This window comes from Parasteatoda tepidariorum, chromosome 4, assembly GCF_982258835.1.
Source record: "Parasteatoda tepidariorum strain Cologne lab strain chromosome 4, Ptep-v5.0, whole genome shotgun sequence".
In the NCBI taxonomy this organism is placed as follows: domain Eukaryota; kingdom Metazoa; phylum Arthropoda; class Arachnida; order Araneae; family Theridiidae; genus Parasteatoda; species Parasteatoda tepidariorum.
Window position 1 is genome coordinate 78,635,586 of NC_141758.1, and position 27,868 is coordinate 78,663,453.

At 30.8% G+C, this 27,868-nt stretch overlaps 1 protein-coding gene across 1 annotated transcript in view; it reads right to left on the reverse strand.

Annotated features, from left to right (window-relative positions):
* The window catches only part of LOC107446585 (TNF receptor-associated factor 6), a 73,337-nt gene that overhangs the window by 33,906 nt on the left and 11,563 nt on the right, over positions 1 to 27,868 (reverse strand). Inside the window, exon 2 of the mRNA XM_043049679.3 lies at positions 27,518 to 27,757. Within this exon, the coding sequence (XP_042905613.1) occupies positions 27,518 to 27,721 (204 nt within the window). The 5' untranslated portion in view covers positions 27,722 to 27,757. The remainder of the gene's footprint in view (positions 1 to 27,517; positions 27,758 to 27,868) is intronic.

Below are 27,868 nucleotides of genomic sequence, written 5' to 3' on the forward strand. Positions count from 1 at the left end.
ACGACGTTTCTTTTAACGCCATAGAAGAAAAAATAGATGAGATAAGTCTGGAAAACTAGAATGCAGTTTCGGTGAATCTGGAATGCAGTTTCGGTGAAAAATAAAAACTGACAGTTTATCCCCCCTTATAGCGGTGACCTCTGTTATTAAACGATGAAAGATGGGTAGGTAAACGACGTTTCTTTTAACGCCATAGAAGAAAAAATAGGTGAGGTAAGTCTGGAAAACTAGAATGCAGTTTCGGTGAATCTGGAATGCAGTTTCGGTGAAAAATAAAAACTGACAGTTTATCCCCCCTTATAGCGGTGACCTCTGTTATTAAACGATGAAAGATGGGTAGGTAAACGACGTTTCTTTTAACGCCATAGAAGAAAAAATAGATGAGATAAGTCTGGAAAACTAGAATGCAGTTTCGGTGAATCTGGAATGCAGTTTCGGTGAAAAATAAAAACTGACAGTTTATCCCCCCTTATAGCGGTGACCTCTGTTATTAAACGATGAAAGATGGGTAGGTAAACGACGTTTCTCTTAAAGCCATAGAAGAAAAAATAGGTGAGATAAGTCTGGAAAACTAGAATGCAGTTTCGGTGAATCTGGAATGCAGTTTCGGTGAAAAATAAAAACTGACAGTTTATCCCCCCTTATAGCGGTGACCTCTGTTATTAAACGATGAAAGATGGGTAGGTAAACGACGTTTCTTTTAACGCCATAGAAGAAAAAATAGATGAGATAAGTCTGGAAAACTAGAATGCAGTTTCGGTGAATCTGGAATGCAGTTTCGGTGAAAAATAAAAACTGACAGTTTATCCCCCCTTATAGCGGTGACCTCTGTTATTAAACGATGAAAGATGGGTAGGTAAACGACGTTTCTTTTAACGCCATAGAAGAAAAAATAGGTGAGGTAAGTCTGGAAAACTAGAATGCAGTTTCGGTGAATCTGGAATGCAGTTTCGGTGAAAAATAAAAACTGACAGTTTATCCCCCCTTATAGCGGTGACCTCTGTTATTAAACGATGAAAGATGGGTAGGTAAACGACGTTTCTTTTAACGCCATAGAAGAAAAAATAGATGAGATAAGTCTGGAAAACTAGAATGCAGTTTCGGTGAATCTGGAATGCAGTTTCGGTGAAAAATAAAAACTGACAGTTTATCCCCCCTTATAGCGGTGACCTCTGTTATTAAACGATGAAAGATGGGTAGGTAAACGACGTTTCTTTTAACGCCATAGAAGAAAAAATAGGTGAGGTAAGTCTGGAAAACTAGAATGCAGTTTCGGTGAATCTGGAATGCAGTTTCGGTGAAAAATAAAAACTGACAGTTTATCCCCCCTTATAGCGGTGACCTCTGTTATTAAACGATGAAAGATGGGTAGGTAAACGACGTTTCTTTTAACGCCATAGAAGAAAAAATAGATGAGATAAGTCTGGAAAACTAGAATGCAGTTTCGGTGAATCTGGAATGCAGTTTCGGTGAAAAATAAAAACTGACAGTTTATCCCCCCTTATAGCGGTGACCTCTGTTATTAAACGATGAAAGATGGGTAGGTAAACGACGTTTCTCTTAAAGCCATAGAAGAAAAAATAGGTGAGATAAGTCTGGAAAACTAGAATGCAGTTTCGGTGAATCTGGAATGCAGTTTCGGTGAAAAATAAAAACTGACAGTTTATCCCCCCTTATAGCGGTGACCTCTGTTATTAAACGATGAAAGATGGGTAGGTAAACGACGTTTCTTTTAACGCCATAGAAGAAAAAATAGGTGAGATAAGTCTGGAAAACTAGAATGCAGTTTCGGTGAATCTGGAATGCAGTTTCGGTGAAAAATAAAAACTGACAGTTTATCCCCCCTTATAGCGGTGACCTCTGTTATTAAACGATGAAAGATGGGTAGGTAAACGACGTTTCTCTTAAAGCCATAGAAGAAAAAATAGGTGAGATAAGTCTGGAAAACTAGAATGCAGTTTCGGTGAATCTGGAATGCAGTTTCGGTGAAAAATAAAAACTGACAGTTTATCCCCCCTTCTAGCGATGATGACATCTGTTACTAAACGATGAAAGATGGGTAGGTAAACGACGTTTCTTTTAATGCCATAGTAGAAAAAATAGGTGAGGCAAATCTGGAAAACTGGAATGCAGTTTCGGTGAAAAATAAAAACTGACTGTTTTTCCCCCTTCTAGCGATAATGACTTCTAGCTACACATTGAAAGATAGGTAATCGACGTTTCTTTTTTAATGCCATAGAACAAAAAATAGGTGGGGCAAATCTGGAAAGCTGGAAGACCAAAGAAGAACCCATTGCTGTCAGTACACTATTTCAAGCTGCAGCAACTCAGGGGATAGAGCGTTCGCCTCCCAATGAGATGACCGAAGTTCGAATCCCGGTGATAACTGGTCGATACGTATTCTGCAACCAACTCGAACTGATCACAGTGAAGTAAAGTATCCTTAGTGGTAGATGGATTAGAGGTTAGAATCCCCTGCCATCGGGTTAACCGTGGAAGGTCATCGTGGCTTTCTTCGCTGTGTAACGCAAATGTGGATAAATTTCATCGAAGAGGTCATTCACGAAGGCTAGATTGTTCCAATGCTTGATCTAGAAGTTCTCTTGCTTCCTGGGTTGAGATCAAAATTGCAAGGCAACTGGATTGAACATTAGTCGTAAACTCAAAAATGGGTAGGCTGTTCAACTACGGTTATAAAACAAAATATATTGTTTCCAGAATGATAAATGTTACTTCAGAAAAAGCGCCCTCTCACGACTCAACCATTGTTTCCGGGCACAACATTTATTGTTTTGAAAGTTGTTTGTTATGGCAAGTTGCATCACCCCCAACGGATGTGACTATTAATTTTGTAACACCATGTTTAATAGGGCTTCAAGTTGCGCGAATGGAGACTAACTAAGGAAACTATAACCAACTTAGGAAAGTAAGGACAAAACTTCTTTAAAGCGAAATCTGTTTGACCAGCTTTATAAGATAAGCAACGACATCGAGCGAGCCTACTTTCAGTAACAGTGTCATGAAACTACAAAAACAAGCTGATGAAATAAAAACGACTTTGAAATCGTCATAGAGTAAACATTTGAATTGAACCGTTTGTAACAGTTTATTTGCTTCATTTCTGTGATGATTCGGAAATATTTTTCTATATTTACTTTTTAACTTGATGTGTAAACAAGGCTGGAATTTATTTCAATTACATGAAAAATACAATTTGAGTTTAATAATTCCTTTCTATTAAGGATCAATCTTGATCTATTTATTGCTGTACAACCTAATTTATATGCTAAACATATTTAACACTAGATAACTAAACATTCGTCAGACTACCGATCCCTGCCAGTTTTGAGTGCTCGAGATGTCCCCGTTGCGCTGACACTACCTTACTCACGGTACCTTTGTAACTAATAAAATGAATTATCCCTTGGTCAAAAGCACGGCTGTACTCTTGTTACTTTTCGAGACTTAATCGTCGAACAATCGAATGTTTAGTTATGCAAAATTAGTTGCATGCAAAAGTTTGCGTCGTACCATAATCGGTTAATGTACAGTATGTTTCGCGTTTTTTCTACATTTTATTACTATCATTAATATTTCCTATCCTGTTTATGTAATTAATACAGAATGAAATAATACGTAAACTACTGCAACAAGGTTATTTGCCGAAAGTGCAAAAGATAATTTTTACCATATTTCTGTTTTTTAATTGAAATAATTATAATTCTTTTTTTAAGTTACGCTACTTTGCTTGAAATAAACAGAGGAAATATTAAAAAATGCTTAATTTTAATTCGCAGTAAAATTGTCGAATGATTAGTTACAGATTAACACTGAATTTAGTTTAGTTATCTAGAATTGACTAATAATAAATTATTAGTTAAATAATTCATTATATATGAATAATTAAATTAGTTAACTAATAATAATTAAATTATTTCATAAGATAATGAGGATTAATTATCATTAACCAGCCTGCATCTGTTAGAATTTTATTTACATGCAAAAATTTTAACTTCAACTACCTTACAAAAAAAAAAAAAAAAAAATCTGTTAAATTTCTATCAGGTTTCGTCGTCAACAAAAATTTAAGTCAAAAGTTTGTTTTTTTTACCTGAATAAATAAAAGATTTTAAAAATAAATAACTAAAACAGTTGAATCTTGCATCGGCGAATCGGTTTAGTACCAAATATTGATTAATATTAAAATTATATAAGTTAGTTTAGTTTAAAAAAATTTGCGTTACAATTTTAAATGTCAATAATTTTTAACAATTCATCGCGATGATAAAATTCGGCATATATCGGTAATAGGGTCCAAAATTAGGAACTAAAGGTTAATTCGTAGTGTTTTAAAAAACTGAGCCAGTTTTCACAATGATTTGGTACGAGTCGCGATGGCTCAGGGGATAGAGCGTTCGCCTTCCAATGAGGTGAACCGGATTCGAATCCTAGCGATGGCTGGTCGATACGAATTCCGAATCCGGCTTGCACCGATCACAGTGCTGACGTGAAATATCCTCAGTGTTAGACGGATCATGGATTAGAGACCCTTTGCCATCAGGCTAACCGTCGAAGGTTCTCGTGGTCTTCCTTCCCATGTAACGCAAACGCGGATTAGTTCCATCAAAAAGCTCTTCACGAAGGCAAATTCTTTCAATACTTGATCCCAAGAGTCCCCTTGTCTTCTGGATAGGGCTCAAAATTATAAGGTTACGTAGTCAGGGGTCTGTCCAGGGCAAATTTACTACTGTTTAGATGTATCTTCACAAATTCAACTTTAGGAAAAACGGTAGTTTCACAAAATACTCTTTCTTAAAATTTTATTTTTGTATCCGTAAGAAACGATAAATCCATATTTTTGTGTTGATTTTTTTAATATAATTTTTGATTTTCACAAATTATGCCTAAATTTTCACAAAATAGGTACCTCTCAGGAAAACCTACACAGACCCCTGGTAGTTCAACATTAGTAGTCGTAAACTTAAAAATTGGGTCGGCTGTTCAACGACGGTTATAAAATAAAATGATTTGGTACGGTGCGCATCTTTGCCAAGAGTAGCGGAAGTATTAAAAAATATGAGTTCATTTGTCTTAAATTAAAAAGGCTGTGTGAGCTATGTGCATTTCCTTTAACGAGCGCATTTAGAGCAATACTAATTTTTTCCAAAAACGCGTTTTGAGCTATACTCATTTTTTTCAAAAACGCGTTTTGAGCCATGCCTATATTGTCGATGTAACATTTTCGTAAAGAAGTCTTTGGAACTACATCCATTTTTTTAAATAAAAAAAAACTTGCATATTAAGCTAACACGCCTCTTAACACTATAAATTTTCTTAAAAAGCGCATCGTTAAGAAGCGTCATAAATTAATAGTTCTCTTACGAAATACGAGTTGGAAATCTTCGACAGTCATCTTGATCGATGCAGTTATTGCGTCCTTGAAACAAATTCTACTTCCTAGGCAGAAAACTTTTGTTATTTTTATAGCACGCGAGCTCAAATACGAAATAGGTAGATCTCCATCAGGTAGGTATAAACGAAAAAGCTGTTCACTGTTTTGACAGAAGATTTCGAAATGGAATGTGTCATTGCGTCACAAGTCCAGCTGCTTATGATACAGCTACTGCATTTTTATCACGCGGAAAGGAAAACCGACTATAACACTCTGACAACAAAGAAATTCGATTTTGTATTTCATTTTGCAGTATCTTTTTAGTAAACATGCGCATCCTTTTGTTTCACATTTTTTTTTTTTAACTAAAACATCAAGCTACGATTTAAAATGTTATTCTTATTTGATGTAAAATGTAATATTATGTATTACATTTCGTTTAGTTTTGATAGTTAAATGTTTTTAAATGATATTGTTCGTTTTAATTAAAAACTGAAAAATATTAATGGATGAAATATGTTGTCACAGAGCACGGGAAATAAAAAAAAATATTAAAAGAGAAAGAATTGTACAATATTTGTCACAGCACGGTCATCAAAAATAATCATCATTTCCAGAAATAGTGACACTTTTGCTCTCGCAAATTATGCGTTAATCATAAAAACAGGAAAAAAATTATTTTTTAGAAATTCTGCGATCTTTTTAAAATTCCAGAAATAATAAAAATACTTATGAGAACAGTAATATATATATCTAATCTATTAAGATAGCCAATTTTGTTTTTTTTTTATATATATATTAATGATTAACAACTCAGAATATTGGTTAAGCATTGCTAACATTTTCTACAGTTACGTTACACATCCCTATAATAGGGTCAAATGAAATAGGAAAAGCAGCAATTGTGAATTGGAAATCAAGAGAAGCAAATCAAAGATTTTGGAAAAAATTGAAGAAACTTTTCACTTATCATTATCAGCATCTTGATTTAATGGTAGAAGATGATAATGAAAGTTAAAGTATATACAAATGCTATGCTCATAATTTTTTTACAAGGAACATGTTAAAACTTTCAAATTTTATAATCTTAATCTTAATGCTCGCTCGATCGGGAGAAAAAGCAACCCCATATTATTCTATGGAGTGTACAAAGCTTTCTTCAAATTTCAAGGTAACATTCTGTTAGTTGGAAATGAAAGGAAATGAAAAATATCTTGATTACTATCGGGAATTAAACTAAATTTTTGTTTTACTATTATTAAAAATTCAAAGAACTTTTCCCTACTTCTAACAGCTTTTATCTCTAGTTTAATCCCTTAAAATAAAGGTAAAATTCCCTCTTTCATTTAAAAAAAAGAACAGAATTATTATCTGGAATATTCCGGAAATTTATCTTAAGCAATCGGTTATTCAATAAGTTAGCTTTATCATTTCAAAATATTATTATTAATTTTAATAAAATAAATTCAATCAATCTGTTTTGATTAAAAACTGTTTTTAGTCAATAATCAGTAAGTTATGCGAATTTACAAAGCTTATTTTACTATAATGATTTTGCATAGAAACTTCGAATAAAGTTTTCCTTTAAGAGACGATAGCTAAAATTACCGAAGTTTAACAAAAAGCTTTTGAAAAAAAAGTAACTAACTGCCCTATTTAGTGTGGAAAAGAAAGTAAATATTTCGGCAACCATTTTATGTCTTAAAAAGTTTGATGCGAATTAATTTCATCTATATATAAAAAGAAAATTAGTTTTTTTTCCTTTCTCTTTCTAAATAAAGAAAGGAAATTGGACAATACTCGGCATTATATAAGCACAAACAGCTTTAAAATAAAACTTAAAAGGTACGTCGTAATGTTTCGTGATTGTCTTCAGACTATTTGTAAGTCCAATTTCAAGGCGTTTTCATTCATAAAAATCACTAGCGTAGAACGATGAGCGTAATGTTTTCTTTTTTTCAACCAAGGACCACTTTTTTAAGTTTCCTTCTTATTTCGTTTCACCATTGCATTCAAGATTCATAACAAAATATTGAAAGCGTGCAAACAAATTAAAAAATTAATAACGAACAACTTTTCTTAACATTTATAACTGTTAAGAGTTCTTTCAAGGAATTGTGGCACGCAAATCAAATGGCTGATTTTTTACGCTAATTAACTTCTAGCAATTAACTTTAATTTCGATCATTTTTCAAAAATGTACGGAACTATTTTAAAATAATTTTTTCAATTGATAAAACTGATTAAAAGATGAAAGGATTGAACTGATTAAAAGAACTAATGAAAGGGATTTAATTATTTTAATAGCACAATCTAAAAGTTCTTTATTGAATCCTAATATTGTGGGGTATTTTTTCTACAAAAACGTTATTTTAATAAAAGGTGCTTAATAAATCACCTATTCGTATCATTAGTCAGATATTTCAAATGAAATTAACTGCACTGAAACACAATCCCAGATATTTATGCACTAGAAATTGGAATTATTTTTATAAAGCGTCAAAAGAGGCGGGATAAGATCTGATGAGATATCTGCCAAGAATTGAGACCATTAAACGGAATTTTAATTCTAATTATTTTCCAAATTTATGTTCCAAATTTTACTTCTAACTAAATTCAGAATTAAACATTTGAAATGCCCCAAACTTTTGTTCGTAGTACCAACTGCCTGACTACTATTATTGTATTTCACAAGCAAAAAATAATTTGCAAAGAATTAAAAGTTCACTTTTCCGTTAAAATGTTTCATTCTAAACAAGTTAAATATAATTAAGTAACAGCTACTTTCGTTTTCAAATTTCCTGAAAGTAAAGTTTAAAAAAAATCAATTATAAAGTTATTCAATAACTTGGTGATATTAATTCTTGACTACATTAATTCAACAACTTAGGTATAACAATAATAGCACATTTTCATTGTGACATCCTTTTCATTTGAGATGTAATATAACAATCAATCCTTCAAGGTTATTTAAGCAATTTTGTTATAAAACATCGACCTACTTTTGAAGACGAAAATGGTACATATATGCCTGTAATTTGTTTTACTAATATCTTGAAAAAGACGAGCTATTTCTACCCGAATTCCAAAGTAATAACAGATTTTTAGAGAAAGACAAAGTTAGTAGATATGCATGAATAGTCCTACTTCGTCTTTCCTATCAATTTAAATAGGATTATTTCCCACGCGTTACACGCTTTCATGGTTTGCAATTTCACCTGTTTCCGTTCACCGAGATTCTGAAAACTGACCGAATTTTGTAATTTATTTGTTCCAAGAAATCGGGATTATTTTTTTAAACCGATTGTGAAGGCGAAAGGTGAATAAATAATAGCAGACGATTTTTTTTAATGTAAAAATAGAAACATAATTTCTTCGTGAGAAAATGGCAGAAGATAATGAAGTTTAAATTTTAAATAAACGTACTAACAAAAATGGAACTTAAAATATTTTTATTTAAGCGTTTGAGATTCGAGGATTGAAATGGTTTACTCTTTTATCATTGAAATGGTTTACTGTTGTACTATTTTTTTCAATGTAAAAATAGAAACATAATTTCTTCGTGAGAAAAATAGCAGAAGATAATGAAGTTTAAATTTTAAATAAACGTACTAACAAAAATGGAACTTAAAATATTTTTATTAAAGAAGAAAATATCGCAAACAGATTTCCAGCCAAAACAGCTATTGTGTTCAATTTTGTCCGAATTTTAATGATTGTTTTTTTTCGAAATATTTTCGAACTAGAGAATATAATAAAATTCGCGATCGCAACGAACTATAGGGGGCGTTGTTGTATGAGACGCTTACCTGCGATTTCTATATGAACCGTCATTCAGTTACTCTGGAGACGTCGTTAATGTAGCGTGTAGCATTGCAACGTTCCTTCTTTAATGTGGCTTATTAAATTTAAAAAAGAAAAATGCTTGATCTTCTTTCTTGTACAACCGGAAACAAAATGGTATCTCTTTTTATTAGAGAAGGAACATCCAAAACACATCGGAAAAATATTTGTACATTAACAGAAAAAAATATGTATATTCTTATAAGAGTTAAAACCTAATGCCCGAGAAATAGTATTACTAAATTTAATGATATAACATGAAAGGCCCATTTAAACTTTACATTCTATAGTTTTAAGAATCTTATTAGTTCAAAAATTAAAATGAACAAAAAGTATACATAAGCCTCATAATTTTATGAAATTTAATTTTGTAAACAGTTTTTTGACAACAATTTTTATCAAAAAATTTCAAGTTTCAATAAAAATCATTATTTAGAAACTAAGAAATGTAAAATAAAGAATGCTGACGAAACAAAAACAAAAAAAAAAGACAATTCTTTTTTGTCGCCATTTTTAGTGCTACGAATATTCGTCTTTGGGATTTGCCAAAAACAAAACAAGATGCAATTTTATTTTTTCAGGAGGGAAATATTTTACCGAAAAAACGAAAATGTACCAATTCCCACAACATAAAACTTTATCTTGGTAAACGTACGTTTTGGAAATGTTATTTCATTTGGAATCTTATTCATCAGAGTTCATATGGCGATATGATTGTTTTGAATCTATGCTAAACTCTATATCGGCTCCTTTTCCACCGAAATCCGATTAACTATTTTGATTTTAAATAAAGTGTTTTATTTTATGAATTGTCGCAAAAATTTTAAGTGTAGATTAGCGGCTCTTAAAAACCGCCAAATCTGTAGCGGCGGTGGCGCTAATACGTTAGTACCGAATTTTTATTCCATACTTTTCTGAATCATATTACTTCAAACATTGGAATATACAAGAAGTATACATAAACACATAATGTTATACCATTTAATTTTTCAAAAAAAGTATTTTGACAAAAATTTTTATCAAAAAATTATAAACTAAAAAACGGAAAATAAAGAATTCTTAGGATAAAAAAACGATTTTAAGAATTCTTTACATTGAAATAAAAACTTTCATATTGTTTCTTTTTTTATTATTCCTATAGTTCTTAATCAGACGTAAAAACCCATTCTGTAGTGTAGAGAACCATCATCAAATGAAAAAAAAAAATATTTACAAGCAAATTTTTTATTGTAAAAATCATTGCACTTACCTGATTTATGATTCCCGGAGAATTCCAAAATGATAAGTTCCTTGTTTGAAAACTTTATTCTCAAATAATAGATACATAGTTTATACCTTCATTACTTTTAGATAACATACTACACAGCAAAATTTTATAATTGATATGAATTTGAATATGTAGCTAAAAACAGAATAGCTGAATTCTAGTTGAACTTATTCTTTCAAAATTAAAAAAAACTTACCAAGAAAACGATTTAAATTAATTAAGAATCAGCAGAAATGGCACTATTTCAAGTAACTTGGATAATTTTTTATTGTTGTTTTCCGAATTATATGGATACAGAAATATATACTATTCTATAACTATTACAATTCTGTATGTTCTGAATTCATATTTATTCACTGGAATGACGAAAGCAATGTTGACTTCACTTTAATTCGTAATGAACTGAAGACAGAAGAAATGCATTTTACCTTAATACACACATCTGTAACAGTATCCGAAATCGGAAGTCATCAGTTGCAAGTTTGTTGATAATAGAAATTAAAAATTATTGAAGAATTTTTCTTCAAATGTTTGGCGTGTTCTGTTCCTGAAAGATTTACTAATATTCTGGAGATTTTTTTCAAGTTCTTCGGCCTTTTCCTTAGGGAAATTTTGTTTCCTATTTGCTGCTAAAAAATGGCGTCTGATTCAGTCAATGACTTTGATGGAACTAAATGAAAACGTGATAAATTAATGTCCGATATTTACAGGCTCCCGCTAGACGGCGTACTCGAGCGTTGCGATCGCGAATACTGAAAAATTACAGTTACTAAATTACATTAAATAATCGTGTTACATTATTACATTAAATAGTTCGTAATGAATTTCAATTGTTCACATAATACATTTTTTTTTTACTAATGATCAATATCCAAACCTTTAAACCTGTTTTCCTGGCACAAATAGTTGAAAAACTTTTTCAGTTGCAAAATTATCTTTTGAAAAATTTCTATCTTACTGTGATTTTTCCTCTTATCTATTTCAAACTGTAATTTTTTTTTTTTTTGGATTAGGGGGAATTAAAGCAACACATTGATATGGGCAAGTGACTTCTGTAACCATGAAATTATTTTAAGGCATATATTTAAGTAAATAATTTAACCCATACTATTTTTTTGTCAGTTAAAGAGTTATGCATGCTTGACTGCATATAAGAAAATCGTCGTGCAATCATAGATGCCGATTCCTGCATAATGGGAAGTGATAAAATTTTGAATTTATTTTTCTTGGCACATTTATTAAAAAAGTTTTTATAATAAATAACATATCAATTTTAGAATCAGTTTCTTAACTAGCTTTTTATCAGGACTCTAGAACAAGAACAAACAAATCTAGAGTTTTAAGACGCAGACAACCTCTTTCTTTTACGATTATAGATAATTAATAATGCGTGCATTTGAATTGAAGACGCCTGATTTTGTCAAAGGTAGGCTTTTATTTTATCTACAGTTCGTACTCTTTTTATTTTAAAATATGCCTAATTAAATATATATTTTAGCTTATTATTACTGCCGTTTTTTAAATGTGAATAAATAATGTAACAAGCACTATACCACTATTGTTATTACGAAACTAATGTTTTCAAAACACTATAGGCATAGGGCTTCTAGAAGTAAGCCATTTGTGGACATAGACTGAGAAAGTTTTTTACTTTACAACATTAGATCAGCTAAGTTCCTGGTAAGATTATTTTATTTATTTTATAACCGCCGTTGAATAGCCGACCCAATTTTATGGGTTTACGACTACGAACGTTCAACTCCGTAGCCTTGTAATTTTGAACCCGATCCAGAAGACAAGGGAACTCATGGATCAAGTATTGGGAGAAATTTGCCGTCATGGATGACTTTTTGATGGAACTAACACGCATTTGCGTTACATGGAGAGGAAGACCGCGAGAACCTCCCACTGTTAGCCTGACGGAAAGGAGACTTTAACCCATGATCCATCTACCACTGAGGATATTTCACGTCAGTACTGTGGTCGGTGCAAGTCGGATGCGGAATTCGATTCGACCAGTAATCCCTGGAACTTGAACCCGGTCCACCTGATTGAAAGGCGAACGCTCTATCCCCTGAGCCATCACGGCTCTGGTAAGATTATCTTTTTCTATATAACTGTCGTTGAACAGCTGACCTAATTTCGTGTTTACGACTACTAATACTCAACTCCGTAGCTTTGTCCAGAAGATAAAGAAATCAACCAATCCATTGGTTATGGAATCAATCCAGAAGACAAGGAAATTCCTGGATCAATAACCCCAGAGGAACGATTTGGTATGGGAACATGGAGCACTGTGAGACTCGACAGATTTAAAGTACATCAGTCACCATTTACTACACGGGGAGTCTTCGACCGGCGGGGATCGAAGCCACGACCTCTTGGACATTAGCCCAGTGCTCTACCAACCAGGTTATCCCGACTAGGCTGTTCATAGGAAATATCAAACATATTTCAAATAACAAACGATACAGGTGTAAAAGCATTCTAGCCACAGCCCACTGTGAGCCAGAGGGTTTATGGAAGGTAATGCTCCACCATTTCTTGACCAAGATGACAACGTGGTGAACATAGTGGAGCATGGGATCTGAAGCTGAGTGGACTTCAAGCTGCCACTGAGGATCGATCATGATTCATCGTTTCGATCCTCAGTGGCAGCTTGAAGCATATCTGGGACGGATTTTGGTAAAATCTTTTCATAAAATATTTTTTGAAGAAAATATCAATCCTATTCTGATTAACAAACTATACTGGTATTAGTGAGATTTTCTTTCAACGACTTAGGGCAAATAGTTTCTGATGAAAATTTTGTAAAAAAACTATTCTTTGTAAAAAAATATCAAAAGTATTTCGAATGATAAATTACAAAAGGTAGCTAGACTTTCTTATATCTATCAACAAAAATGGGGATGAAACTTTTTATATAAATAATAATTTCATATTATGTAAGGACAACTTTTATATTGCTTATGCATACTACAATAATCAACACTCGATAAAAGTTCTTTACTTAAATAATAAATTAAAACTATATTCATATAAAATAGGCGCTATATTTCTTATCTTTTCCTTAACCGGCATAAAAACGCTTTGCCTACAACCATATCATACATTTGAATCGAAGGTGTAACAGGTAATTGAAGGTTTATACCACAAACCATTCACTGTCTGTATCTATTTATGACGCATATCTCGCCTGTAATTGTTTCGATTTGTTTCTCTATTGAGGGTGCATTGCCTCTGACCTTGACAAGGGTTGTTGTATGGAGACTTCATCTGATTCAGATTGTTAGTAGGATGGGTGAATGAAGTATTGTACTCCATACATGATTTGCATATCGATAAGCATAAATTATATAGTTTCAAAATGGCGATGTTACTTTGATTACAAGTATGTGGCTTTCATTTTTTTGTGTATGAACTAAATTCGTCAGTCGTGCTTTGTACTTTAAAATTGGCATGAAAGAGATGCTATCAGTGTTATGGTTATCCATATCCAAAGAAATCTTAATTTTTCTTAAAAGTTTATAAATAACTTTTTAATCTTCTCGCTTACATTTCAGAGGGAAAAAAATTAAAAAAGCTTTAAAAAGACTTGAGCATTGTTAACATCTCTTATATTCATTTTTTAAAGAAGTTTAAAACTGATTAATTCATGCAGTCGGAGTTCTTCAGTACTACTACTCCAATGCAGAAACATAACATTTCTGTTAGAATGACCAATGCAAAGAACTTAGTTTTCTTTTCGATAACAATGCTATAACCGACATCATTTTGAAAGTACCTTACTTTTAAGCTCGCGTTCATAGGTTGCCACATAGCAATAAGACAACAAAAATTAAAAGGAAAATGCATTGTTGTGATTAAAAATTTCGAGACTCATCAATTAATGGGTTGTTGATGTAGTTTAACTGATCTAGTTTTGCCTCGCGGGGTGGGAATCTTTATACATGCTATACATGTAATTGCTGTTCTTATATCTCATTATTCATTAGAACAATCAAAATAAAATAATTTTTCCAATCTAACATCCAAACTTCTTTTTCTCTTCATACCAAGGACATAGCAATAAGGCAACAAAAGCATAGGTTGCCATATAGCAATAAGGCAACAAAAAAAGGAAAATGTATTGTAGTGATTAGAAATTTCGAGACTCATCAATTAATGGGTTGTTGATCTTGTTTAACTGATCTAGTTTTGCCTCGCGGGGTGGGAATCTTTATACATGCTATACATGTAATTGCTATTCTAATATCTCATTATTCATCAGAACAATCAAAATTGAATAATTTTTCCAATCTAACATCCAAACTTCTTTTTCTCTTCATACCAAGGACATAGCAATAAGGCAACAAAAGCATAGGTTGCCATATAGCAATAAGGCAACAAAAAAAGGAAAATGTATTGTAGTGATTAGAAATTTCGAGACTCATCAATTAATGGGTTGTTGATCTTGTTTAACTGATCTAGTTTTGCCTCGCGGAGTGGGAATCTTTATACATGCTATATATGTAATTGCTATTCTTATATCTGATTATTCATTAGAACAATCAAAATTGAATAATTTTTCCAATATAACATTCAAGCTTCTTTTTCTCTTCATACCAAGGACATAGCAATAAGGCAACAAAAGCATAGGTTGCCATATAGCAAATAAGGCAACAAAAATTAAAAGGAAAATGCATTGCTGTGATTATAAATTTAGAGACTCATCAATTAATGGGTTGTTGGTCTAGTTTAACTGATCTAGTTTAGCCTCTCGGGGTGGGAATCTTTATAGATGCTATATATGTAATTGCTATTCTTATATCCAATTATTCATTAGAACAATCAGAATTGAATAATTTTTCCAATATAACATCCAAGTTTCTTTTTTTCTTCATACCAGGAACATAGCAATAAGGCAACAAAAGCATAGGTTGCCATATAGCAACAAGGCCACAAAATTTTTTTAAAAAATTCATTGTTGTGATTATAAATTTAGAGACTAATCAATTAATGGGTTGTTGGTCTAGTTTAACTGATCTAGTTTAGCCTCTCGGGGTGGGAATCTTTATACATGCTATATATGTAATTGCTATTTTTATATCCAATTATTCATTAGAACAATCAAAATTGAACAATTTTTCCAATATAACAGCCAAGCTTCTTTTTTTTCTTCATACCAAGGAAAATCCCTAAAACATATGCAAATTTGCATTTATGTGTTTCCCATTTGGTGTTTGAATTTCACAATCATTGTTCTTCCCATATAAGTTGGGGCACATTTTATTGTTGTTCCCACATAAGTTTTCCTATTGAAAGACACGCCAATTGGTTGTATTTGTCATATAAGTTGGAGCACTTTAGTGAACCGTAAACTAGGCCGTTATGAAATTAAAGTAGAAAGTAGTTTAGAAATTTCTTGACAAGCGTTTTGATAGAAAACAGCTTTACTAGGAGATTTTACACTTCTAATAAATCTTAATTTTCAAGACTACGACTAACATTTGAAGCAGAATTTTTATTAAACATATTTTTCATACTTTTTTCAATATTTTGTCTTAATTTAGGTCAAAATATGTGAAAAATATTATATTTAACCTTTCAATTATTTATGGTTATGAAACACCGGTATCTTTTTTTTTCCATTAAAGGCAAAATCTTCCAAACAAGACTCACTTCCAAACAATAATTTTTAAAATTTGTACTTATTTGCTGTTATGTAGATCTAAGAGAAATAATTATTCACCACTGAAATTTCTTTAATTTAAGAAATCAATTATTGATAAATTTTTGAATATAAGTGAAAAAAAATTTTCAAACTACTTGTTTTGGATTTTGAATTTTAATAGAAATATAACTCCGATAATCTAACAGATTTTTTTAGTAACTATTACTGTCTTTTATAATTAAAAAATTCCAAAATATATTTTTGCTTGTATGTAGAGCTTCAGAAAAATATATAAAAGGGACACTGGTGTCCCATCTTCGTCAAAAGGATAACGTATTTAAACAATAAAGTAATGGCATCGTTTACGCCCTATAAAGTATAAAAATATTAATAAAATAATTGGCTAGCAAATCCATGAATAAAAGTTAAAATATAAAAAAATAACGGGCTAGCAAAAGCATGAATAAAAGAAAATAAACACATAAAGAGATAAACAAAAAAATAAAAGCAGACGATAAAATTAGAAGACCTTTTTAGAACAACAGAGTTGTTGGTTTTTTTAGATATTAGTTTTGTTTTAGAATTTGAGTTTTCAAATAATTACGGGTTACGGGTTTTTCTAGTTTATTTTATGATATTTTAACTATCCAATTACGGTTACTTTAAATTTGTTACTGTTTGTGAATAAACGTTTTTTATAAGAAACAGAACTGTTATTTATATAGTTTGATACGTTACAGCCCTTACAAAGCATTTAATTTCATGAAATAGATACAACGATAATGAGCAGCAATGGATGACGTCAATAGAACAGGAAGGAGATTTATAAAAATAATATAAACTAGCTTCAAAATTGCAAAATGCATAGATTAAGCTCGATTATGTTTTCATCGTTGTGAAATTTTGGCACTCATATTCGAGAAAAGTTATCACAGGAATCATGGGTATCGTCAAGGGTATTCCGAGGAGGCATTCGTTCTCCAATAAAAGAGAACCAACAGACTTTTGTAAATAAATAAATAAAGAGTATAAATTTAATGAGATATTATCCCAGCTTTGAAAAACTTTGGCTCTTTCTTTTGGGAAATATTACCAACCCTCTTGACAAGATCTGAAAGTAAGATAATAGTTTAAAACTACGCCATCGTAGAAATTCAGATCCTGATAAACATTTTATATTTTGAATGTGCTAAAAAAGGCATTAAAGAAGAATAAGATGAGCGCACGCGACTATCCTAAGAAAGAACTGGCCACCTTTTATTGGAAAAGAATGAAAAAAGGAAATGCGTGACAGATTCTTGGGACTTACCCTCAAATGCGGGTCATGGTCAGAATGCCTTAACGGTCTGAAGGAGTTGAAATGGAAAGTTTTCTAAAATAATTTTTACATTTGAATAAATATTTATTGTTCTTCAAATAAATAATAATATTGACCGCCACGCTTTTAAGTATTTTCGAATGAATATATTTTTTCATTTCCAATATTTACAAAATATTGATATTCAAATAAAATAAATGTGATAAAGATTAATCATATTTTATTTAAAAAGCTATAAAATTGAGATTTTACTAGTTATTAGAGTAAAAATTGCTACAGCAACAATTAATATGCATTTATAATCATACAATACTCAGTGAATGACGGAGAGAACTCGAATCGAAAAGACGCTGCAGAAACTGGGGGAACGCTACAAAAACTGGAGAGGCCCTACAGAAACTGAAGAGACGCCACAGAAATCAGAGAGACGCTACAGCATGGGTCGCCAAACTTTTTTTGATCTTCGACCCCTATATAATTTTTCGAAATCTCCATCGACGCCCATAAAAATAATTTTCTGTTAATTAAGATAAAACTCTATTAGATACTGTGTTTGTATTTTATTTTATGATTTAAACATTTATTAAAGTAATAGTACATTGTGTAACAATAGTTTTATGAAAAGTATATTAATGTTGAAATTTAAATACCTTAATATTTATTAAATAATAAGTAATTATAAATAAGTAGAAATAATAAGTAAAGTAACTACAGATTTATTGCTTCTTAACCAATGAGATGAATGTGCCTGGTGTTTTTTTGCAAGGTTCGCAATATTGGGTTCAAAATTGGTCAATTTTAATTTTAAATCCCTTCGTAACTCCACATTTAATTTATTTCTGTACTTAGTTAAGATTGAATTTACGTGACTGACACCGGCTTCAACCATATAGGAACTTGGAAAAGCTAGCATAAAAAGGCTGAGCTATTTCATAAAGTTCTACCAATTTTTGCATTATATTTATATTTGTTCAAAGTTTACTTATTGTTAAATTTTTAAAAAGCGTCTTTGCTTCAAGATCCGATAATAATTCACCAAACTCATCTTGCAGGTTGATGTCCACGTTTTTGATGATGCGTTTATTAATTTATGTGCTATAAAGAAACTGATATTAAGTCAATTATAAAAAATATTCACAAATTTTGCATACTCAATTAGATATGTGTGATTTACATATTAAGAACTGTTTTTTCTTTGACCCCCAATCGATCCTTCCGATTCGGATCGACTCCCATTCATTCGACCCCCTGACTCAGATCGACCCCCACTTTTAATAAATAGACCCCTGGGGTTCTATATAGACCACTTTGGCGACCTCTGCGCTACAGAAACCAGAGAGATGCTACAGAAACTGGGGAGACGCTATAGAAACTGGGGAGATGTTACAGAAACTGGAAACAAGCTACAGAAACTGGAAACATGGTACAGAAACAGGAGAGACGCTATAGAAGCTGGAGATACAATACAGAAACTGGAGACTATACAGCAGTGGAGTCATTAATAATATAAATAACTAAATATTTATTTCGTATCCTTCAGACTTATGCCAGTTTTACAAAATCTATAGATGTTACCTTATAACTCTAATATCTTCGAAGATTATGAAATGTAAGTAGTGTCACTTATCTATATTTCAACAGTTGTTTGTCTCGACCCGTTCTTAAAGAATACACGAGTTATCGATATTTTTATATAAAAATGTCACTGTATTTTCCTTAAATTTCGCTAATTTATAAGATATAAATAAAGGAAAACTAAACATTCTAGAAACCAAGTTCGACGCAAAACTAAAAAAAAATGTGAACAAAAATAGAATAGAAAAAAGGGGAAATATTTCAAGAGCACCGCATCTCTTGATCGTGGAAACAGCATTCAGTATTTACCTCAAAACGTGGAAACAGAATTTAGTATTTACATGAAAAAATGGAAACATTCAGTATTTACCTCAAAACGTGGAAACAGAATTTAGTATTTACCTCAAAAAGTGGAAACAGAATTTAGTATTTACCTCAAAACGTGGAAACATCTTTTAGTATTTACCTCAAAACGTGGAAACAGAATTTAGTATTTACCTCAAAACGTGGAAACAGAATTTAGTATTTACCTCAAAAGGTGGAAGCAGAATTCAGTATTTACCTCAAAACGTAGAAACAGAATTTAGTATTTACCTCAAAAAGTGGAAACAGAATTTAGTATTTACCTCAAAAAGTGGAAACAGAATTTAGTATTTACCTCAAAAAGTGGAAACATTTAGTATTTACATCAAAGAGTGGAAACAGAATTTAGTATTTACCTCAAAAAGTGGAAACAGAATTTAGTATTTACCTCAAAAAGTGGAAACAGAATTTAGTATTTACCTCAAAAAGTGGAAACATTTAGTATTTACATCAAAGAGTGAAAACAGTATTCAGTAATTAGCGGAAACGTTGTTTAGTATTGGAAACAGCATTTGGTATTTACATCAAATAGTTTAATCGTGATAATGGGAGATGTGTGTTAATGAGAGAGACGTCACAAAATTTCTCGTGCCGTAATTTAATCAACGGTCAGATTTCAATTGGTATGGGATTAAATATGAGATAATAGGGTTTTAGTTTCGTATAACTTAAATCTAATTTAGAACGTGAACGTAATAAAAAAAATAGTGTAATGAACTAAAAATATAAATTATTATCGGTAGAACTTATTTACTTAGAAGCTCTGTGCTAAAAAATATCAATTTCAGCTCCTTAACATTTCAAATGCCCAACAATAAATACAAAAAAAAAAAATTATTAATAATAGTTTTAAAATAAATGCTTTATATCTGACTACAACAATTTCAAGCATTTTTTCTCAAAATATTTTTCTTGGTTTCATCTAAAAATGACTTTATTTAAAACAAAAAAAATAAATAACTTATGAAAGAAAATTACAGGCATGAGTGTTCCAAACTTAAAAGCGTAAGTTAAAATTGCGTAAAAAGTAGGTGAGGCATTTTCTTTAGCTGATGAAAAGATAAAAATACTAACAGCTAACCAGCCTTCGTTTTTATCATGATATATGTATTTTTAAAGCGTCTCACTTACCTGACCATGCTTACGAAAGATTTACGCGAAGGAAAAAAAAAATCACACTATATTTATAAACAATGATTCAGGGTTTTACTTCCTCGAACGTTAGAGAAACATAGTTTCGTTTAAGCTGATTATGTAAATGCGTTTTTTATGTGACAAAAAAATGCAGAAACTGTTATATTGTTTTCCAAGATTTAAGGCGCAATAACACATACTATCATTAAGACTTTTAAATAATAATTCCATTCAAATAAAACACAAAACTCATTAACCTCTAAGACTTTTAAATAATAATTCCATTCAAAGAAAACACAAAACTCGTCAACCTCTAAGACTTTTAAATAATAATTCCATTCAAATAAAACACAAAACTCATTAACCTCTAAGACTTTTAAATAATAATTCCATTTAAAGAAAACGCAAAACTCGTTAACCTCTAAGACTTTTAAATAATAATTCCATTCAAAGAAAACACAAAACTCATTAACCTCTAAGACTTTTAAATAATAATTGCATTCAAATAAAACACAAAACTCATTAACCTCAAAAAAGCTTTCATTTGCTGTAAAAAATAATTTTTTGAGGGAAATGCCGTAACTTTCAGTTAAATACACTATTCAACTTCAGATGATATGCACCAGCTTTTCAAGTACCATTCAGGCCATTTGGTTCGCGAAATTATGGAATATCTCTCAGTCCAACAATTGGCGGTTGGGAGATTACTTAACTTTTGCAATTGGTCATTATTTCTCTCTTAATTAAGTTATCATGAGTCAATTATCATCCATACCGAAAACTGATGATTATATGATACCAATCATTTCCTATGAACGCGTGATATACCAATTCAAATCGCACTTGGTTCTTCAATTTTTTTTTTTTTTTTTTTTTTTTGCTACGCATTTCTGTTTATTAATTTGAATACACATTTTTGTTAAAGTTTAAAAACATTCTTCGATTTAAATTAGTATAACAGAAAATCGAGATTTCCTTATAAATTATTCGCCATAAAATGAAATGTTACTAATTGACTGCCACACAACGACTGGCACGCTAACCACTCGGTCACCTGATCGCCACTCTTCTAGAAGTTTATCGCAACATTTGTGCTACCCTTTGTTATATATAACGTTTTAAAACATTTCAACGAAAAAATACACTAAGAATTCCATTTTTTTTAAAAAAAACTGCAACTTAGCGAGAGAAACTGATTGAAGATTCAAAATCAGCAACGTGAAAATACTTGAAATCCGTTAAAAAATCTCATGAAAAAAATTATTATAGAGCCGTGGTGGGTCAGAAGATAGAGCATTAGCTTTCCAATAAAGTGAACAGGGTTCGTATTTCAAACATAGCTGGTCGATACGAATTCCGCACCCGGCTCGCACCAACCACAGTGCTGATGTGAAATATCCTCAGTGGGTGCCTGACGGCAAGGGGACTCTAACGGATCATGGGTTAGAGTCCCCTTGCCGTCAGGCTAACCTAGTTAGGTTTCAGTGAGCTTCTTCTCCATGCAACGCAAATGCTGGTTAGTTCTATCAAAATTCTCGACTAAAGAAAATTTCTTCTAATACATAATCCAGGAGCTCCCTTGTCTTCTGGGATGGGTTCAAAATTACAAGGCTACGGAACTGAACATTAGTAGTCGTAAGCCCAAAAATTGGGTTTGCTGTTCAACGACGGTTATAAAATAAAAAATAGTTGCCATAGATGTTAAATTTGGGTTCATAGTTAAACGTTAAAAAAAAGCGTACTTTTGCAATGTCTAGTTTCATTTATGAGCATTTTGAGTAAAATCCATTACCACGGCGCACTGACGAGCTATTGCTATTTAATTGACAATCAAAATCAAAAAAGAAAGAACGCTTATTCTGTAGAACGCGAAGCTTTTCAGTACCTTAGAATAAAATAAAATAAATAAGGGAATCAAGGTCAGATAAACGAGATATAGCAGCTTTATATAAGATTATAACTTATAAAAACTAACTACCCATTAACTTCCGCACCATGTATTGTAAGAGTTAAGAAAGCTTAAATCAAAATTTAATTAGAGATTAGATATTTCTAATTGCCTTCAACACTATAATTACTCTTCCAACTGTTTCCTTTCGAAGTAACCTGCAAATTGCAATAAGTTAAGATACGTTCTCAATTAACGATGGCAGAAAAATTTTTAAAAAAATGATACATCAACTTTTTTCTTAATCTAACTGAAGTGATCAGTCAGTTGAAATGGTATCCTTTATTTCCTATCTTTAAAAGCGTGATAGGCATCTGAGATAACAACTCTTTTATAAAACTTTTACTCATTATGTTTATTGTTAATCAACAACGGATTTAGAAATCACGTAAATTGAAGACACATATTCGTCAACGAATATTAAAATTGTTCATTTTATTTTGGGAATGGATTTGACAGAGATTTTGGGCAAAATTTTCGAAATTGAGTTAAATATGAATTTATAATCCTTGTACGCTTAGCTTTCTAAAAATACTTTACTTGTGTTTATACTCCAATTATTTACTAAGTTATAGCAGTTTTTGTGAAAAATTGTAACAGTGGATAGACTAATGATTTTCAGTCTTTAATCAGTGTTTATCTCAAAATAAGATTTTTTTCCCTTCACATTTTACACTACCTGAAACGCGCTTTCTCATGTTGTATTTAAAATAATTCTCTACAATTTTTCTTGAGTGTCTACGATTATAGTACTCATGCTTTGTACGACAGACTAAGAGAAAAAAGTAGAATTTCATTTTTATGCATGTTTTATCGCAAAGACAAGTGCAGTAATTTTTAAAAAATTTCTTTTTTAACTACATTGATCCTTAACTCAGTAGTATATGCACTTGCTTTTAAGATAATAGTTCAAAACATAGTTGATAGCCATCTAAATAAAATCTTCAAAGGATTTTTTTATTTTATGCATTAGAATAATAGATAGAAATTTTTTTTAGTGTTTTGCGTACATGCAAAAAAATGGCTTATTTTGACCTAAAATGGCAGTTTAAAAAAATAATAATATAAATATTTTTTTCTGCTAGTTTTAGAAGTTTCTACACATAATAAGACAAATAAATTAGTTTTTTAAAATTTTATAATAATATTTTTGAAAAAAGTTTCTGAGAATAGTCGGATACCTTAAATTTAATGAACCATTTAACATTTTTAATACCCACGATATTTATTCAAATTTCAAATTCAATCTACGCTAAATCTGAATTTTGTAGAATTGTTTTATTTCTAATCGTATACCTTTTTAATTAGTTTTGTTAATAAGTTTCTGATATTAAAATAAATGATCAAAGGTTCAATTGATTCATTGACAAACTAAGCCATTTTTTCCTAGAATAATTATATTTCCTGTCGTAACTTATTGATTTCTTTAAAGATAGTTCTTTAATAAGGCAACCATATTGACTTAATCTTTAATAACTATAAGTATATAACCATAACTAATGCTTTAATTGATTCATTGAGAAACTACAAGTTTGAAGACAGCTTGATAAGTTTTTCTATAAGTTTGTGAAGGTGTTATTCACACGCCTTTAAAACCAGCAATTTATCTTACGAAGTAAATAAACTGAAGAAGATAAACCACTTAAACTTGAAGGTAAATAAAGAATAAAATTTCTTCAAGGTGCACGAACTGTAATTTACATCTGGCACTTGATGGTAGACTGGTTATATAACGACCGAAGCACTTATTTGATACAGATATTTAGATTGTAATATCCAGGCGTGCAAACGATCCACTTAAAGAAGCTAAACCGCAACAAATACAATCTGTTTTTGATGAGGGAAAAATAGAATAAAACTAAAAACATAAAACTACGCCTCTTAAACCGAGTGTTGCCAAAAGGGTTAATCACTTCGAAAAACTTTTTTTTTAACTTTTCATTCTTTAAAAAAATTGTTGGCAATTGAATGATATTGTTTAGTCACGGAATCAAGTGGGAAAGAACGCCATTATAGAAGTCATGACTTTATGTGCTCTTGATTGTTACAGGAAGAATGGTCTTTTTACTATGTTCTGAATGCCAGATTCATGATTTGTAAGCTATTTTAAAATCATTTGCTATGCAACGGTCTGAACGAATTCCCTTGTTCCATTCTACAACGGAATATCTTACTTGAGAAGGTAACGGCTTCTTTCACAATCTTCGCAATAACTCCAAATGGTGAACTAACTGACAAGATGATAAAATTACAAGATAAATTTTCTGCAGTTGCCATTCATAAAAAAGTCTATCCACATAATTATTTTAATAATAAATGTAATCGGCATTTTAATTTGAATCATTTTCGAATTTTTATAAAAATTTGTTAATTTTCTTTAAAAAAAATTCACACCTAGTTTAAGAGAACATTTTCTTTTCATTTAACACTAATGAGGTCACCGAAAATTGACACAGCTGTCTATTTATGTTCATGTGGCGAGGATTATTCTATTGCAAATAACAAATGTCATAAGGACAAAACTCACTACCTAGTTTGGATATTTTATTATTGCCACTTGTCACAGATGTGTCATGATTTGAGGTAAATGGAACAACTAGTTCTTTATCGAAACTAATAATATGGTTGAAATATGGAAGCGATAGTAGTGATATAAAAAAATAGTCTGCAAAAACATCATACAAGAACATCGTTTCAAAAATAAAATAATTATATTTATTCAAAAAATGTTTTGTTTTTTAACTAAAATGTTCCCTAATTATTTTATTTATTTTCTTCACAGATTTAACTTTAATTAGATTTCTATATAAACTTGTTTTGAAACAAAACTATACTATTGTGCTTAGAATTCCGAATTAATGAGAATAATATACCTTTTTACATCTTCGGAATTTCCTCGTCAAGTACGAAAAATAGTTCCTAATGGTAGCAAAAGTTTTAATTAGTATTCCATTTTCGATTTAATAAGTTAGCTTTAAAAAAATATCCTGTCATATAAATATATTTATCAAGGCAAAAGAATCATTACTTTTTAATGATGATTTTTAAAAAAAAAAAATCTGTTTCTCTAAAAAAAATCTATTTTCGTTTTCTACCACTAGAAAATACCTTCCCCTGGTTTAAAAAAATCTATGTACTGGTTTAAAAAAAATCTTATAATTTGCAAACTTTTTTTCGCATTTATTCATGATAAGAAAATATATACAAGATTAAAAAAAATTTAAGAAATGTTTCCTTAATTATTGTTTTTAGTAATCTAACATTTGCATACGTACATTTTTTTTCAATTTTTTTTAATGTTTATTTTTATAGATTTAGTTTGAGATAAAAATCTAGAAATTATTGTTTTGACGTAAATGATAATTACGAATTTAAAGTCCCTAAATTTTAAAAGTTACCCGTCCCGGTGTATTATATACAAATTATATATTAATTCACTCACACATGTTTAGAAGTTACCGATTATGGTACTGTTGCACCTTTATCTCTTTAAAATTCAGACAAAACAACAAATTAAATCATAAACAGAATTGAAACAATTCAGTGGATTAATTAGTTAAATTTATATGCAATTATACAAATCGAAACGATTATAACTTATTTATAATAACGCATTTTATTCGTTGCTGACAACGATACGTAATCGAGAGATATCGTACTGTCGCGTACGTAAGTTCGGTGTTGGTTCTGCTCTGCGCAATTACCACCACAAAACAACCTCGAATCTCTACAAAACTTGCGTTTAATTTACGTACGGTAACGTGCGGAATGCAATGTGAGTGCGAAATTCAACTGATAAAACTGAAGAAAAAAAATTAACTTTTTGATTCAATCAGTTGCTTTTACGTTTTCATATCAGCATGTATCTAACGACCAAATGCAGTTATAGTGTTTTTTTCTTAATCATTATAATGCTTTTATCTATATGATAAACCGCAGAATCTTTTTTGATTATTTTAAAGTTCCTGTTTTTTTCTTATCTCTTTTTATTTATCCAGACAATTGAGTTTGAATATGATAAAAATTATGACGAAAGTTCCACGAGTGAAATAAATACGTGAATCATGTTGGAAGAATTTAACAATTTTTAGCAATCTTTGTATTGAAAAAATATTCCCTACAAGAAATTCTTTAGGTATTCAAAGTAACGAAATCAAACGGTGTAATAAACTAAAGTTAACCCAAATGTAAAATAACTAAGAAGTAAAGATCACCAACCTCCAGCAATTAGGTTTTAGTTAGTTGAAGCTTTTTTCAAAACGTTTTTTTTAAAATTAATATGTAAATTTTTATAAATTTCCTTTGACTTTGTATGATATATGATTTGAACAGTTTTCAAAATAATTACAAAAAAAACTGGAGAACAATGTGAAATTGTAAGGTGTGAGGCTCTATAATGACAAGCCACATTTTCAAAATGTGGATTGAAATTTAATTCAAACCACCATTTTAGAAGAGCATATTTGATTTAAGACAAACCAAACGATTTCCAAATAGGCAATAAAATATATTTGTGTATCGTGCTTTTATTCAGTGAAAGTTTTGAAAACTCCTAATATATCTGGAATCAATAATAAGGCCTAGTCTTATGTAAAAATGTCATCTCTTGAAAAAGTGTGGTCTATCATTCATTACATTACCCCCAAGGTCTTCATCTTCAGTTGCCCGCATTTAAAAGCTGTGAAAAAATGTTTAATATTTACAATTTCACTGATTTAAAAATACTGAATATTTTGGTGTTTTTTATTTTTTTATTATTGATTTACTTTTCATTTATTTGTTTTTTCCATCAAGAAAAAAATGAGCTGAAATAATAAGAATTAGCCTATCTTATTCAAGATGCAAGACCCATTTAAAAATACGAGAACGACACAATAGCTGTATGAATAATCCCTGTTCCTTCAATTGATTAAAACGCAGCTTACAATTAGTTTTTGTAACAATCACTTTATTTATATGCGTAGAATTCATCAATAATAATAAGATTAATCGCAATAATTTAACAAAAATTAAATAGTACTTACTTCTTTTTTCTCTACAGATCTAGAATCCACAGGACACTGGAACCTGGCGGCGCGAACCATATTCACACACCTTCCACAGAAACCATGTCCACATCGTGCCCTGTTAAGGGCCGAGTCCAAGCTGCTGCAGCGTCTGCACCTGTACTGCATGGGACATGATTGCACGAACTCAACATTCTCCAACTGCACGGTTTCATCTGCCATTTCGTGGCTTGTATGGAAATCCCTCGAATTAAGAATCTAGAATGAAACAATCGCTATTAATAAGCAATGAAGCAATAATACAAAATTTGAATTAAATTATGAAAGACTTTCTTAACTTAGTCAATTTCTGACAATTCTTTAACAATA